The 17953-nt window shown below is 39.9% G+C and overlaps 1 protein-coding gene across 1 annotated transcript; it reads right to left on the bottom strand.

The window, feature by feature from the left end:
* Window positions 1–3285: 3285 nt before the first annotated feature.
* ccni2 (cyclin I family, member 2) lies at window positions 3286–11367 on the bottom strand. The gene is made up of 7 exons (XM_034549398.1): window positions 11016–11367; window positions 10169–10317; window positions 9839–9973; window positions 9361–9435; window positions 9095–9235; window positions 5842–6141; window positions 3286–4982 (listed from the first exon to the last, which is right to left on the bottom strand). Exons 2-7 carry the CDS (start codon window positions 10280–10282, stop codon window positions 4653–4655), a joined length of 1095 nt encoding a protein of 364 aa, XP_034405289.1. The 5' UTR covers window positions 10283–10317; window positions 11016–11367; the 3' UTR covers window positions 3286–4652.
* Window positions 11368–17953: the final 6586 nt, after the last annotated feature.

Here is a 17953-nt window from a genome sequence, read left to right as displayed (position 1 = left end):
ATATATATATATATATATATATATATATATATATATATATATATATTTTGTTTTTCTATGTTGTCAAAGATTTTGTGTTGTATTTTTTGTGTTTTCCATCAACTATTCACACAAAAACGAAGGTTCAATCTTTTGGTACTAACACAAGTCATTTTAAACCCTTCAATATGTGTTTTAAAGAATTTTAGGGTGGGCTTGATTTTATTTAAACGACTATTTGAAGATATCAGTGAAATCAAACCTTTCTTAAAGTCTTTTTAAATACCTGAGCTGTTTTAAATGTTGTCCAGGTGTGATGTGCCTGTTAACCTTTTTGTACAATTACAATTTAGATTAAATACATTTCACAGTAGAATAAATCCCTGAGCCTGAATAATAAATTTAAATAACATTGTCAAGCAATACAACCAAGTACCTGTTTACTGTATAAATTACTACATATACACAGGTACTGACAACCTAAAGCTTACTCCTAACCCTTAATACAAGTATATGCAATATTCTGGTGCTGTTTCATATTGACTCAATGTATGTGAATATTTTCTAGAGCTCACTCGGCTTAATATGCAAAATGTACTAGTTTTTGAATATATTATTGTAAGAAGCACATATGATGGTAGACATTGTCCACAAATGATGTCACTTTATTGTAAACCACGAGTGACCGCCTTGATGTGAGCGTTGTGACAGTGGACACGCGCACAAACGAGAAGCCAGTATGTGCACGTACACACAAACACAGGATTCAGGAAAACGTACACGCCTCAGCTCGCTGTAGAAGAGTTTACACTCAGAGAGAAGAGAGCAGCTGTATTTACTGTCTGTCGTTGGAAATAAATGCAAACCCCCCCACCCTCCGACTTTGATGTGTCTCTGCCATGATTTGTTTGACTGATTATATTCTGCTGGGAGGGAGATGAAGCAGGTGAAGCTACCACACACACACACACACACACACACACACACACACACACACACACACACACACACACACACACACACACACACACACACACACACAGACAATGCAGTTGCTGTCGGCCTCAACTGTACCCTCAACAGCTGTCAGCTTGAGATGCAGCGTTTCCTATTTAGTGAACCCAAACTGAAGAGAGGTGTGTGTGTACGTGCAAGACGACTCGTTTACAGTGCGTTTGCCAAAGGGGGAGAGGAATATGTGAAGTGTATTGACTTTGTATAGTGTGTGTGTGTGTGTACGGTACATGTGTCAACACAGTCCACAGCTGTTTAAAAACAACAAGGGTGCATTGTAACACTCAGTAACAGCTTCCTCACTTCATCTCGCCGTCAGCTTTTCATCATTCTAGTGTGAAAACAGATCGAATCATCATTGGTCGGATGTCGGTTCCAACTAGCTGGTTTGGTAATGCTTGCTCATTTAGATCTAAAAATGAGGGCAAGTTTGATTTATTCATGGGATGTTAAATAGACATGTACTATGGATAGTTTAAATGAAAGTCTCTTTAGTGAAGATAATGTATTCTTTCTAAAAAGGGAAATAGCTTTATACTTTTTTTCGCCCAAGTACTTCATTTGGTAAATACAAATTTATCTTTTTGATGTGCAACTAACAATTAATTTTATTGTGAACTAAACGTAGTTATATTTTCAATTAATTGATTAGTTGCTGACTTTGTGATGGGCATTGTTCTAATGCTTTACAATGTCCACGAGGACATCTTCAAATGTTTTGATTCCATCTGAAGATTTATTTTCCTGTATTATCTTTATTTAACGGCACAGAATGAGTCGTTGAAAACTAGTCACGGCACACTATTGAGATCTTCCCGTACTAATGGTTTCGTCTTCACCGGGGAGGCCGTGCCAGCACTTATTATTCTGGCCACCACCTGCCGGCCTCGCTGGACCTCCTCCAGCAGTACAATCTGTTTAGAGCGCTCCGTTCTCTCCGTCCTTTACTTCCTCAACACTGCTAATAAAGCTGAGTGATGATGGCTCCGACAGCCTGTTCTACATGCAGGACAACATGATGGTGCACACTGCGGCTCGTATGCCTGAGCCATCGGTGCTGCAGTCAGAGGGTTTTAAGGGGTCATGTTGAGGAATTAGGAATAACATTAGGAAGCTAAGCTGTTAACTGCACACTGAAGTCATATGGAGCAAATTGATGACTCAAATTGTCTTAACAAGTCATCATTTTGACATTGAGCGCTCCACAAATTTAGCATTTAGCAACATTGGACTTACGATGGACAGTTGGGGGGGAAAAAAAAAAAATGCATCAGGACAAGATTTTTTTTTTTCCCCACTCCTTCCTTGCCAAAACCCAGCAACTACACAACCCACAATGCAACAGTTCAGGTGGCCTTGAACTGCTTGACTCGAGCAGAGATGAGGAGCCACAGGTCTAGTATGCTCTTCTTTCCAACTTCAGTACCCCAGACTTTTTTTCCCCAATTTTAAACTTTTAGTCTTCAGAGCCAAACACGTTTTCATCACTTAAGACGTTTCATGCCGCTTCCTGTGAACGACCAATGGCGATTTAAATGTTTGTTTATTAAATAAATGTAGCCGTACTTCAGACGTGTTCCCCTTTAAGTCTTAAGTTTGATTTACAAAATATAACATTTGAACTTTTTCCACCCTTATGGAGTTTCCGCTTGGTTGTAATGGGCCCTGCACACCCATTACATTAGGCTGACAACCAAAGTGACTTACAATCATACACCTGTCTACAGGGAGCAATTCAGGGTTAAGTATCTTGCTCAAGGACACATCGACTAGGGCTAGCACAGCCGAGGATTGAACCGGCGATCCTGATTGAAAGACGGACCTGCGAACCACTGATCCAGTCGCCCTGCATACAGGTGTCTTCCATTACCAAGGCCGATAAGACCTTGGTAATCATTGATCTACTATATCATGCATTAGACTTACCGACCAAACTGGGTGTGTACATTTACGCACTGTAGTGCCCTCAAAGTGAGCATCACTTGTGCATGCCCACTTAAGGTCTAATCAGGCAGCGTAAGTGTAAACACCTGTGGGTCGGGACAAACATTTGTTCCAGTGTACTACATATGATTTATGGAGAGGCCCAAATCACGCCTGTACAGTTGTATCTATATAGGAAAGACGCACAAATTAAATGGACTTTAGTAGTTTGCTCAAGGACACTTTGTCTCTAGACTGAGGACGTCTTCACCCGTTGATATTTTCTCCATCTGATCCTGTTCTAAATGTGACAACCTTCCAATAATGGGAAAGCTCCGCCCACCTTAATAAAGTGACAATTCAGAAAAGGACTCTTAAGCCATAGCTTTATTTCTGTGGTTCACCAGAGAATAAGATATAGCTGCCTCAGTAAATGAAGGAGTCTGGAAAAAAATTAAATAAAAACCTTTACATTGGTCACAGGTGATGAATCAAAGCAGACTTGTTATAGTTGAGAAGACGAGCCACCAGTTCACATTGCTGCCTTCCCCATAAACACAGTATGCAGTTCAGTCTAGAGGCTTCACATGTTTGGCAGTGGAGGCGACGCCTCTGGACACAGCATGTCATGTTCCAGCCAGTATTAAATACAGTTGAAATTGAAAACCGAAGATTTTGTCACCGTTTCAGTTTACATATCATGAAACAGAACTAGGTAGTATTTACAAAATAAAAATTGGATACTTCTATCCTAATACTTTAAAAAAAACAGTCAATATTTGGAGTATGATTATCGGTGCTCTTATGCAGTGTGTGAAAAATAAAATTTAAAAAATGTAAATGAGATCAATGCAGGCTCATTTATCAGGTAATCATGATTTCAAAACATTTTTTTTTGTCATTTCAATCTACTGTTGAACTAATCTCCCAAAGGTGCTCTTGTTTTCTTTAATATCTAAACCGTAGTTGCAGAAACCAAAACACAGACTGAAGTATTAATGAAATAAAAGTTTGCAGCATTAGTCAGGAAATTAAAGCATTTTTTTGTAAAAACTTAGCTTTTGTAAATAACTGCTAAATAAATTTAAAAAAAAAAAAAGTACAGAAATTAGTACAAGTCAGTTGGAGATTAAAATACTAATAAAAAAAGCTTGAGAAAAAATATTTGCAGAAAAAAGAAGAAGCTTATCTTTATCTCAAAGTGCTATGTGGCTCTGGGCGGGAACCCGAGCACCATGATGCCTTCCAACAAACAGGATCAACTCAAACATAATAAAAGAGACACTCTTGGCTTCAAACACACTTAAAAAAATATATTTATATATAATTTAAAAAAAACAACTGCCTCACTTATTTTTCAACCTCCAACAAGAGGTGGCTATTAAAAGGACAAATATGGCATAATAATAATAATAATAACTCAAATGGGCCAATAACTCTAAAGAGAAACATTTAGTCAGGCTCAATGATTTCCCACAATTTTTCTTCAACTGCCCAGCTGCTTGAACACTGACCAATACACACCTCCAGATTCATGTTTGTGTGTGTGTGGACAAGTGCACTGAAGAGACGCCAACATCTTCTTTTAAAATCAGTCGTAAATGTTATGGCAGGAAAACAACATCTGGATTTTCATTGTGAAACTTACAGTTGAGGTCCTAAAATGTGCTGATCTACAGTATACTGGACTTTCATTCTCACTGTTAAGGAGGACGACGGTGTGAAAAAATGTCCGACTAGTTGACAGCGGGGTGCAGCGGCGGGCAGGGCGACGCGTTCGTCGGCTGGGAATCGAACAAACCCTCAACGTCATTTCCCTGAGGCCCCGGAGTCTTGTCCTCGTCATACAAACACCTAAAACCGTCGTAATACTCATCAGACTCCCCCTGCTGCGCGCCGCTCTGCCCCCTCCTGTGGCGCTGCGTGGGGCTCCAGGCTCGCTCCTCCTCCTCCGGGATCTGGGCGCTGTCGAAGATGTAAACGGCGTTGGACGGCAGGGAGAACTCGAGGCTCTGAAGGTACTCGTCCACCATCTCTTTGCAGTGGATGAAATCGCCACTATCAACCTGGAAGAGCAACGCTGCAACGTCAAATCCTCCAAGCCCGAACTAGATTCACAGTTTACCTTTCAGGAGGAATTATTAAATATCGTTTCTGAGATGATCATTGTGGTCAACCGTGCAAGCCTTCACTGACATTCAAAAAAGGGTGCAAGTACTTTAAGTGCTTGTTTGTGCTTTTAAAGTTGTACATTTGTGTGAAAGTTAACTAAAATATCCATTCCTTCCTTTAGTTTCCTACTAATGTTTGACTTTAACCATGTTGATTTTGGCAGATCGGAGTGCATTTTGATGACCTAAAAGTGCCTTTTCATCCAAAGCACCGACCAGTGTGAAGAAAAAAGAAAATCTGCACTCCAAACACCGCAAGGGGTTTTTAAAAATAGCATGAGACATCTAAAGATAAAAGTCTAACGTGTAATTGGATTTACTGGCAGTCAGAACGTAAATCCTTTATTCAACCCTTCCAGCTTCAATTTATCAATCACTTTTATGAATTAAAATATGTTTATACTTATAAAAGATGTTAATATAAATAAATGACTACACAACCTAAACATATTTTAATCCATAAGTGATTGATAAATTACACACACACACACACACACACACACACACACACACACACACGGCAGAACATTTTAAAGATAATAAAATACCTATAATTACCTCAAACTTTTCATTGGCATTTCTGTACTGCAATTTCTTGACATTTATTAAACATATTTAGATTCCTCTATATTAGTAGCAAGCTAAAATCAGCTCTACTAGACATTAGTAAACATATGCAATGCCCCACTCCATTCGCGCAAAGAATAATCGTGCAGAAACCGTCTTCCCAGCAGAGTCGTGCTTGTCCTCTTACCTGTGCTTTCTTCAGCAGGTCGGTGAAGACGGAGAACCAGTCGGGCGTCAGCGCCTCCAGCTCCAAAGTGATGATGGCCAAGGCCAACGTGGAACCCTTGAACTGCCAAAGCTGGTGGCAGGCCATACAGTGCTGCACCTGCCTGGTCCACAACGCCGCCTGGAAGCCCGCAGGCCTCTTCTGATGCTCCGGCCCGGCGGGAAGCACACCGGGGTCTGTTGCCGAGTCCCAGCCGACGCCGGAGCCGAGCCCGATGGACGGAATGAGGTGAGGGTGGCCGGAGACGAGCAGGGCGTGGAACTGGACCGGAGGAGGAAGAGGAACGAGACCAAAACGTTAGCCTAATGATGTCATTGTTGTCTCATTGTCCATCCCTCCATTGCGCACTCTTTACCTCTACTACTTTATAATTCATACCATCACATATACCAGTGCATCTAACGTCAAACCTTGCATATCTGACAAAGAGGTCATTCCTTTGACCCGACCTTCAGTCTCATCCACCCAGGTCACCGCCCCTTTGCAGGCTGTGACTCTCTACTCTTCTCGAGTGTTCATATCTGCTTTACAAGCTACTGTGAAACCTGCAGCTCTGTGCAGGAAGACACTTTGAGCAGGTGGAGAATCTCACCATCAGGTTTGACTAATGAAGACACGCCCCTTTGCCTGAGGAATCATAGTAATCTTGTTCGTATCGTACGTGCAGTGCTTCTGTGTTCCCCCTTAGAGGCAGAGTGTAAACCACAACCTGAGCATGAGCGGGGGCTCGGTGTTAAAAGGACGCTTTGAGTTTTTGTTTTTCCTTCATACCCTCGGGGGTTACACAGAAATAACAATGCGTTCTTCTAATGTTTCTTTGTTACGGTCAGATGTCTGTTTTCTTCATTCATGTGGTGTTGAGCTGACTTGCTTTAGTTTGTTTCCTACTCTGTAGCAACATTAAGCCATGGGTTTTTAAAAGAATGGGGAATTCACTGGAGGTAGATACAGTAATCCCTGAAACGGTTGCTTTCGACATCTAAAAACTTTTTTTTCTCATTCTAAACTTCATTATGGGAAACTGTGGGAATTCAGGATGATGTAGCAAACAAGGAAAATTGTGTGTTTAGATTAGGACAGTCCTGATAAGATTCTGAAGGGGGTCACGTAGCTGATTCTGCCTTTATTGAACACATTGACAAAGCATCGCTGTAAATACTCTTATTTATTCATATCAAAGTGTCATGGTGGGAGTCTGTGACTAATAGATTTTACCGATTGCTGTTTTATAGACAATTGAGAACACTTTATTTAGCAAAGGGAATGCAGAGCAATTTCTTCAGGGCAGGGGGGTGTAATTGTAAGATACAGTATTGCTCAAAAGTATTTATTTGAATAGTATAAAGAGAAAATGTCTTTATTTTATTATAGTTTTTATCAATATATTATGTCACTATTTAAAAAATCTTTTGTAATACCTAACGTGAAGTGCTAGGACAATAAATCAATTTTCAACAATAACTCCACACACTGAAAAAACATATTACACCAATATCAGTCAAATCCACAAGCTGGGATTGTATGGGAAAGTGCCATTTTGGGGTTTTGCAAAAGACAAAGAATCAGTCCAAATGTGCCAAACTGCTTTTTGGTGACAATTTATAGTTTGTTGCTTTAAGAAAACATATCGGTCCTCTCTGAAATTCAATATTACTAATCTAACACGGCTGTTTGTCGAGGGGGAAGTAGGTCGTCCTTTGGTCCAAGACGAAGTTAGTGACTCACAGAATGCACAAGAAGACCGGGAGGGTCTTTCTTGAGCAAGTAAAATCAATATCTTCTAAAAATCACTTAGATGTGCATTAGGACTTATGGTGTCCCAAAAAAGAGGAAGTTGTCTCAATGCAAATCCTTTGAATAGTGTGAATCAATTGTGTGTGTGAAACTGTTTGTCTATAGGATTACGGCTGTATTCAGAAAGCAGTTTTCCCTGTTCACTCAGTTTGCATAACAAACTGAAAAGGTAGTTCCCGAAGTTCTGTTTGACACACACATTAAGGGTTTACGGTTTAAATAATCAAACTGATGTTCAATGCGATAAAGGGATTTTGCATTTATTTGCCATAATAGTGATGTATGAAGATATTGATCATCCCCCAGCCCTATGTGAACCGTTTCCTTGGCAGTACAGTTGGTGATCTTTAATAATAACGTTGTGGATGACGTCAAGTTAAAGGTCTTGTGAATACAGACCCCCGGGCCCGACAGCATGCAGGGACCTAAACGATGTTGTGCGTGTGTTTGTTGACAGTTCAGTCGGTGGTTACGGCCTCAGCCAATGATTTGTGAGGGTTTAATAATGAAACTACTGTGAACAGATCCAAGCTGTTAAACAATATTGTGCCATAAACTCAGAGACACAGTAACAGTCAACAATTCACACAGCATGTTATAGATTCCCAACAACTCAAATCGTCTGTGTTTCTGTTAAGTTTCGTGAGGTTTGATAGCGTAAAGGATCTTGTGTCTGGGGATCCACTGTGATGGCTGCAGGAAAGAGTAAGTCAGAAGTGCCTTGGCCTGATATGCAACACGCCTGTTATTTTGCTCGCAGCTTGCAGTCATAAGTGGCACACACAGGATTTGGTCAATTGGCCTCCGTGGACATAGACCTTTAGCATTTAGACAATGATGCGACACTAAAGCCGTGATTCTGATCTTTATAACAATTTGTTTTATAGCTGAGGTCAGGCAGATTATGATTTTTTTATATATATATATATATATATATATATATATATATTTATGGTCAACCAATATGTAATTGTATTAGTCCATTTTATTCTGATATATTGGAAAACCAAATTAAGCATTCGCCAATTAGATTATTTCCATTCAAATTAATTGGTGATAAATTTTTTTTTAAACTAAAAAAGGGAAGGACACACCCCGAACAGGACTGAATGGAGTTAATAATAATAATAATAATGGGCACAATGAGTCAAATCAAATAATTGCACAATCTCTACAAGGACCAATTATTTAATGTGAGGGCAGGGGGTTGTGAGGATTTGTAAAACCCAATTTTGAAGCAAGCATGATGGCATCACGTGTGCTTTTGTACTGCTGCATTTTGAGGCAAGACCAGGACCTGAAGTGACCAAGCATTTGGAAGTCCAGCCAGCTCACAACGAGATGCTCGACAACTCAGGTCCAGTTAAAAAAAAAGAAAAAGAAAACAGAGTGATGTTTGCCTGTTTATCTGCTAACTTACTATGTGAATGAAGTCGACTGGCGTTGCGATGTACAAGTCCCAGTTCAGTTTGTCTAGAATGATCCTCTCCATGCGAAGAATCTCCGCTGTTGAAAAGTTGCATCCGCTCTGCACAACCAGGTCCTGAACAGAACCTATTACCTGACAGACACCAACAAAGGGAACAAATAAACGTATTGTTTTGAAATAGCATTGATGTGGCGGCTGTTTTTTAAACATTTTACAGTGGTTTTACATGTTTTTTGTATACTTTAGGAATATCCTACCTCATCTTCCTCGTTGATTTTGGCAGCCAGGACCAAGGAGGTAAAAGCTATGCATTTCAGATATTTTGGTTGGGCCTATGAAAATAAAAAGACATCGTTTGATTCTTAAGAACCAGAAACAGCGAAGAAATGAAAGCGGCACGTTGTATTTTGCTGTAAAAATGTCAGAGGTTTTGATTTGAGTGCAGTGTTACGAATCAAACTAAATAGAATTACTCGACACAGTCGAATTTGCAAGTAAATGGACTAAAGTAAAGACATGATTATTCATGATTCACTGCACAGCTCTTTTCCAGAGAACAATATGATGCAAAATACAGATTAAATGTGTTAATTTAATTGAATACAGACTTGAACCATTGACGAAAGAAGAAATGAAGAATTCAGATGTAGGTTCTTAAGTACAGTTTAGATCCTGGACAAATGCTGCTGTGGATAACCAAAAGAAGCTTGGAAGTCATATGTTGTGGTGGTCTACCTTGACAGTGGACAGCAGTCGGTTGAGGACACAGACTCCCAGTGCAAAGGTCTCGGGACAGAACTGGAACAGCCGGTTCATCTCTCCGAGCCAAAGGATAATTTCTTGGTGTTGGGACGAAGAGATGTCGGCACCCTGAGCGGTCAAAGACGACAACTATTGGTTAATTTAAAAAAAAAAAAAAAAAATGAATATGAGAAGTTAGATGCTTTTTGCATGCAAATCTTTGTGTGTGTTTTTGGATTAGTCAAACAGGCTGACCGTATTAATGTTTTAACACCATACTACACTTTAAAACAAGCATGGACATTCACAGCCCACTTGTCTCACCTGGATGAGTCCATTCTTGAAGACGGGGACCTTCCAGAGGCGAGCCTCCCGGACCAGAGCGGCCTCCAGCAGACTGACCAACCGGCTGCTCCCCACAGCTCCTGGGTTCTTCATTGCCACAGGACAGGCTGCACCCACGGCCCACACACCTGAGGAAGAGGAGGCGACAGATGACATTACAATGGAAACAAAACAACTTTAATCATCTTTTAATACATACACACAGCCTAACTCTATCAGAGATCTGACAATAATTATACAAATATACTCATTTATCTGATATGGGGCCCATCTATAGACTATGTATCGGTTATATTTACTCCATGAACATTTCACCTTTTCAGGTGAAAGCCTTGATGAGGACACAAAGTAGTCAAATGTTGAATTTGAGAAGTAATATAAAATCAGAAGTAGGATTTAAAAAGAAAATGCGCGGCCCTCAAAGAAACTTGAACATCTCCTTTAAAATTCCAGATGGGTTTTGGCCGACCGTTTATAATCAGGTCCACAGTTCATGAGACCAGCCGCGGTGCTCTAAAGAGCCAAGAGTGCAGCAGGAAATCGCTCACTTTGCAAAACAACATCGCCATTTTTTTCCTCCAGACTAGCAGCGCAGGTTTGAGCGACTAACATTTAATGCAAAACGTGTATGCGGGACTTTTGTCTGCTAATGCGTGAAATGCGACACAGCCTTTCAGGATCCCCGGGCGGGTTAATGAGCTGCAGCTGCTGCAGCTACTGCAGCCTCTTGCACAGTTGATGCTGCAGTCAAAAACATTAGTCTCTCTCTCACCCTCTCTCTCTTTTGCTCCTTCTTCTTTGTCTGTATTTGTTCAAGCAGTCTTACCTCTTCGATTTCAAACGCGGGATATCCCTCTGACGGCAGGTGCATTTATACGGTTATTTCAATTAGTCCATATTCACCGAAAGCAAGAAACGAGCAAGCAGCAGGGTACTTTTAGAGAATACGAGCCCGAAAAAAGCGCGTTTTGGGGGGAATACACGGCAAACAGCCGCATTATATACATACAAAAAAAAGAGCGAGTACAATGAAAGACGTGAAAGCGCGAAGTACTTCCAACAACTGGGTGAACTTGGCGTAAAGAAGCGCAAAACAAAGCAACAAAAAAAAGGCAGGAAGCAAAAAAAATAAAAAAATCAGGGAGGCTTGAGGGCAAGCTGTGTTTTGAACGCGCCTGGCTCCGCCCCGCCGTGACGTCACGTCGTCTATTAAACATAAATGTGTTAGTGGGTCAGACATACGGGACCCCTCTCACAAAATGGTCGAGCTTACACTGGAAATGGAAGATTTATATAGTGAGGGACTAAAGAGTATATTAGTACATAAATTACTTCTCCAGGGAATCTGAATCAGGCTGCACCCCCCCCCCCCCACTCCATTATTGCATAAGATATCTGATCTTGAAATTGACAATTTCAGGAATCTTGTGCTTGTTGGACACCTTCTCATGTGTTCACATTACAACAGCAGCTTTAACATAATTTGTCATTTTCATTACCGCTGCGCTGTGTGAAAGGGGGCCTGGTTTAGGCCATTGATGACACGGCCCACCAAACCTCACTCTTTTCACGCAGGGCCCGGTCCTGCAGCCTGGCCTCTGTGGCTGTCTTTGATTTCACTTTTTTTTGTCTAGTCGTAGGATGGACGCACAGGTGCAATTAATTGATTAATTAGATCCAAATGCCTGCCGTGAAAATGTCTACTGAACAAAAGACTTCACGAAATTTGCAATTTATATTATTTCGATTTTGATGAGCAGTCCTCGATCCTGTAGGAGAAATCTCTCAGGATTAGTGTTTGGTTTGTGGACACAATGGAGACACAGGAAGGGGGTTGTGGTCAATACCTTTTAATCCGTAGATTATTTGGTGACAAATGGTTCAATCTATAACATGCCAGAAAATAGCGATAGCCACAAATTCTAAGAGGGAGATTTCTTAGAATATCTTGTTTTGTAGAACAAAGAGTCTAAACCCCAAAGTGGTCAGCTTACTAGTGTAGAAGACAAACAATATTTGAACCAGTGAGCGTTTCCTTTCAATAAATTCACACAACATTAATTGATTATCAAAATTGTTGACAGTTCATTTTCTGCTGATCGACTAACCGATTAATCAACTGATCATTTCAGCGCTACGCGAAAAAGAGACTAAACAACTGTCCGACCAATATCAAAAGAACCAACACCAGATGCACGTGTGTGTCTTATTCTATTGCTGTAACCACAGTTCATGATGAATTTATTCTTTTAAATGCTTAACTTTGGTTGTCAATGTACTTATACGTCACCGGATAATTCATGTATAAAGCATATAGTAAAAAAGTAGTTAAAATGTGTTTACAATCTCTTAAAGGTGTTTCAACAATGTACTTCCACTGTACATAAAGTATACGTGTAGATATATTTATTCTTTCTATTTGCTCTCATTCCCTTTTTTTTTTACTGCCTTACCTGCTGCATCCAGTTTGTCTGAATATTGGTGTCAATATGTCACAAGTTGAATGCCACTGATAATTAAAGTTAACCCCCAACTTTCTTCACCATAAAAAAACAACACAAATGCCAGGACTGACATTGCAACACTGGAGAATGTTGCATACTCAGTATTGCTCAATGGCATTTAAAAAAAAAAAAGTTTTTTATACAGCAGCTTACTCCAAAACATCTGTTTACTTGGTTATGGAGAAAAACACACTTTCGATTGGGGTCTTTTACTTAACTGTCAGTTTTATTCATTTGTGACTTACTAGCTTACTCACTGTTGGAATATGAATGTATTATTTATGTCCATTATGGGTTATTAAGCTGTGCCTGCTGTTCTAGTTTCTCTGTCCCAGATGGAGGCTGGCAGTAAGTAATAGATTGCCCCGTGTCACTTTATACGGACTAAACTTTAAGGATCAGACAGCTTGGTTTACAAACTGCAGACTGTGCAGCGGTACACACGTTACATCACAAAGATTGTTTCTGCCTCCCTCAGACACAACTTTCAGAAGCACAATTTCTTTTGTCCAATTGTAGAGTCGACAAACTTTCACCGAATGCCAACAGACGTCAGCTACTATACAAGGGGCGTAATGTTTTTTTTTGTTGCTTTCCACAACAGCTGACTGATAAAAAAACAAAACAAAGTCGACCGGTGTGTCTGAGCCGAGGTCACGGCTGGAATGTTGATAAGGAGAGACGGTCGCAGGGTGCAGCGTATCTGTATGTTGACAGAGTGTAACCAACAGTGGGAACACAGTGGTTGTGTATCATAGTCAGGCTTTGTTTAGACTTTCACATCGTGTTTGTTCTGTGGGCTCCGAATGCTTGAGATGAAAATACTAGTCAGAATATTTTAATATCAAAATGTTATTCTCAGATACATACAGTAACTCTGTTCTTTTTTTAAAATTAGAAATTTAAATTTGTATCCCCCTGTCCTGAATTGCTATTGCTGGTCGGCCTTTTTACGTGTTTGCACAGTTATATGTGTGTGCGTGTGTGTGTGTGTGTGTGTGTGTGTGTGTGTGTGTGTGTGTGTGTGTGTGTTTGTATTCCATCTCAGGCACAGGAAACTGTTGATATTCATGGTTGTGAGTGTTTTGCCACTCCCGGTTGGTACACAGAAGCAACATAAGCATCTGTCGTTGTTTTTTTACGTTAATTCAGTATAACGATGAGACTGAAACAGAGGCCGAACACACAACTGGCATTAGTGCTTAGGGGAAAAACTAAAACATTAACCAATCTGTTGTTGTTGTGTTTTTCAAGCTAAGAAGGAAAAAAGTGCCTGTCAAATAAAAGATAAGGCTGGCGATATTCTATATTCTTGTTGTCAACAAATGACATAAAAAGACAAGTCTCTCAAGACTTACAAACTTTCGAGCTCATGAGTTCACCCTGAAGAGGTAAATCATTAAAACAAGCCCATTGGATTTGTTGTCAATAATAAAATATAGAATACCGCCAGGCTTTCTGTATCCGACTGACTTCCTGTCTTCAGTGTTTAACAGTGCAAAGGTGCCAAATTCAAACTTCAGAATATCGCATGAAGAACCTTTAGCTTGTGTCTCGTAAAACAATAAATAATTCAAATCAGAATAAAAACGGGTCTGGTCACCGAGCTAACCAATCCTACATTGTGAAATTCACAATTAACAAGAATCCAATATGATTAAATATTTAACACAATACATTTTTATAATGATAACTCCATTTGCTAAGCGGACCTTGATTTTTGCTTTAATTGCATTTTGGTCCAATTTTAAGTTAGTTAATTAATCTTGTTTGGCATTTATCAAGTACAACTATTAAATGAAATCTTGAAATGTGTCTTCTTACTTTAAAATGAATATCTTTCTTGGCTCCTCGTCTGATAAAGTAAGACAATTTGGCCCCTGGTAACACCTAATCATTTTTTTTATTCAATGATTGATTAACAATGTTAAAAATAAATGAAGTTGGTTAAACATGTATCAATTGTCAGTTGAAGCCATAAGTGTATACATTGTCTGTAGCCTCTCAGGAATAACGGCAACTTTTCCAGAGAGACATAACATGCTGCAAAAAAAGATTTGCCTTTAGCAAATATCATCTTATTTAAATAATAATAATAATGAATTTAGTCAGAAAATCTACACATGTGAATTTTAAAAGATGAAACATTAAGCATGAATAACCCAAAAGGAATACAGAATCACATACAGTGCGACAGGAGCCTATATTCACAAGGGAGCCGAGTCGGACTGCTTGAACAAGACGTGGAAACACTCACAGAGCCTCGGGGGAACACTGCCTTCAACTTCTTGGATCCTAAGTATGAAACCGAGAAGGAGACTTTACATGTTCAGCTTGATATCTCGGTGGCGGTCTGCTGAGCACAGTGTGATCACTTTTACAAGAACTTACAATGTGTCTGCAGACACCCCCCCCCCCCCCCCCCGTGGCTCCTCTCTACCCCTTCAGCCAAAGAATGCTCAGCACTACACCGTAAATCAATGTCAACCCTGAACCAACTTTGTCCTGTCAGGAAAGCTTTGTGCACTCGGCTGAGCACATTATGTTCCTAAAGTCACATCTGATCTCTGACTTTGATCACTGCCTGTCGGACCAAACTGAACTGGTTATTCTTTTTCTTTTCATCTTTTGAGGCCCGTCTCGAGCGTTGTCGTCTCTGCATTGGCTTAACTAAACTTGCACGTAGAGTTTTCAGCAATTCCCTGTTTGAACATAATGTACAGATGGCTGTCACTACAGAGAAGAAGACACTTTCACACCCATGTTCCTGGATCACATCCTTCAGTTTAAAATGCTGTCACCAAAATATAGATATACACAAAAACATTTTCAGCCTTGACTTTCCTCCATTTTGGTCCAGACGAAACTATTGGATGGTTTGCTATGACATTTGGTACACACATTAATGCGCCCCTGGATGAATCGTATTCACTTTGGTGATTCCCTAATGTGTCATCGGGCATGTCGGAATTTTTGATTTGTCCAATATTTTTGATTTAATTAAATATCTGCAAAACAACCTCAGGTGTACATTCTGTGTGTCCCAATACCCAAACTACCCTACTATTTAGAGTGCCAGGATGCCCCACTGCATCCGGTTGCATTTTGCAGGATGCAAGCTGGCATGCTTTTCTGGCTATATTCATAACCATAATCCTCTGCCCAGCGGATATATGAGGAAGTAGACCAAAGCTCAAGGCGCCATGTTACCAAGGAGATATAAAAAGGGAAGATGTCACGCTTCATATCATTGGGATACAACACATGCACAGTAAAATCTTGACTCATTATCTGGTGCAAAGGTTTACCCATTTTATTTAGTACCTGTTGTATTCTGCAGTGATTTACAGACTCATTTCAAGTCCAGGGTAATTTATCCTTTGTTCACTTGCTTTGTCAAAATGAGTTTGTAGGTTTACAACGAACGATTATGTTAACGTATAAATTTAATGACATTTTGAAAATCATTTTTATATAAATCAATTGATAGTCTAGTACATAAAATCTCAGATAAATGTCCAAGGGCCCAAGGTGACCGTGTCAAGTTGCTAAAGTAGGACATTTCTCACATTTGAGAAGCACAACGTGAACATAGTATTTTTTTTAAATGTTTTATGATTACTGAAAGATTAAAATGTGTTGGTTGAGTTAGTTAATTTTCTGTCATTAGACAGTTTCATTATTTCAACATTAAAATCAAATACATTACCAAAACTTAAGCAACGCCAGCCTTTCAAAAGATGTCTTAATGTTGAGGTTAGCACTGAGTTAAACTGGTTGGAAATCAGCATTATATATCATTTTGTAGATATTTAGATTACATATAACGCTTGTTTTAGCAGCATTTTATTGAAATGTAGTGAGGACCTAAAACCATATACAATCATGCAACCAAATTTAGCCTGGTTTTAAGTTAGATGTCAGTTATTTTGACCAAATAGGTGCTCACTGAGCAGTTTTCACATTTGACATACTTTTAACCACAATATTACCTTTCATTTGCAAAATCTGAAGGACTGCATTTTTTCATCTACCTAACATTTCAAAAATCAGGCACATCTTGTCTCAAAAAGATGCAGAAAAGCTGATTCACGCGTTTGTTACTTCTAGACTAGATTACTGCAATTTCTTATTATCAGGCTGCTCTAATAAGTCTCTTAAGTCCCTCCAGTTAATCGAGAATGCTGCAGCTCGTGTACTCACAAAAACTAAGAAAAGAGATCACATTACTCCTGTATTAGCTGCTCTGCACTGGCTCCCTGTAAAATCAAGAATCACATTTAAAATTCTTCTCCTCACCTACAAAGCCTTGATAGGTGATGCACCATCATATCTTAAGGAGCTTGTAGTACCTTATTGCCCCACTAGAGAGCTGCGCTCACTAAATGCGGGGTTACTCGTAGTTCCTAGAGTCTTAAAAAGTAGGATGGGAGCCAGAGCCTTCAGTTATCAAGCTCCTCTTTTATGGAACCAGCTTCCACTTTCAGTCCGGGAGGCAGACACAGTCACCTCATTCAAGAATAGACGTAAGACTTTCCTGTTTGATAGTGCTTATAGTTAGGGCTGAATCAGGTTTGCCCTGGTCCAGCCCCCCTGCTATAGGCTTATAGGCTGCTGGTGGATGTTTTAGGATACACCGAGCACCTCTCTCCTCTTCTCTCTCTACTTATGGATGAATTTACATGTCTCCATTGCACCTTACTAACTCTGCTTCCTCCCCGGAGTCTTTGTGACTTCACGTCTCATAGGGTCACCTGGCGGTGTCTGATGCCTCTTGCCTGGTGAGCCGGCCTCCTGTCATGGACCCTGCTGATGCGCCCTGCCCCCCTTCTCTCTAGCTCCTTCTGTTTCATGAATTGTGGAGGTCCATTCATACATTGTCATATTCATGTAATGTGTTTATGTAACTTTGTAAATGCTGTTCATTCTGTACACATGACATCTATTGCATCTGTCCATCCGGGGAGAGGGATCCTCCTCTGTTGCTCTCCTGAAGGTTTCTTCCCTTTTTTCCCTGTGAAAGGGTTTTTTCTATTATTTGGGAGTTTTTTCTGATCCAATGTGAGGTCTTGCAGGGACTGGGATGTCGTATTTGTCTAGATTGTAAAGCCCTCTGATATTGGGCTATATAAAATAAACTGAATTGAATTGAATTTGTGTCTCTGTAACTTCCATTGCAACAAGACAGATTCATATTTGACATATTCAACTTTCCTGCTCAGCTATAAGTATCCGCTGTACAAATACAGTAAAACCATTT

This window comes from Cyclopterus lumpus, chromosome 14 (assembly GCF_009769545.1).
Source record: "Cyclopterus lumpus isolate fCycLum1 chromosome 14, fCycLum1.pri, whole genome shotgun sequence".
In the NCBI taxonomy this organism is placed as follows: domain Eukaryota; kingdom Metazoa; phylum Chordata; class Actinopteri; order Perciformes; family Cyclopteridae; genus Cyclopterus; species Cyclopterus lumpus.
The sequence above is the reverse complement of the archived record's forward strand: the minus strand, read 5'-3'. Positions and strand labels throughout refer to the sequence as shown.

Bases quoted from the DNA above. Each gene is read 5' to 3' on its own strand.
- ccni2 (XM_034549398.1), bottom strand. From the start codon at position 10,282: ATGAAGAACCCAGGAGCTGTGGGGAGCAGCCGGTTGGTCAGTCTGCTG. The intron at 9,436-9,838 runs GTAGACCACCAC...TTATTTTCATAG, and splicing joins GACTGCTGTCCACTGTCAAG to GCCCAACCAAAATATCTGAA. The intron at 9,236-9,360 runs GTAGGATATTCC...GGTGTCTGTCAG, and splicing joins AAATCAACGAGGAAGATGAG to GTAATAGGTTCTGTTCAGGA.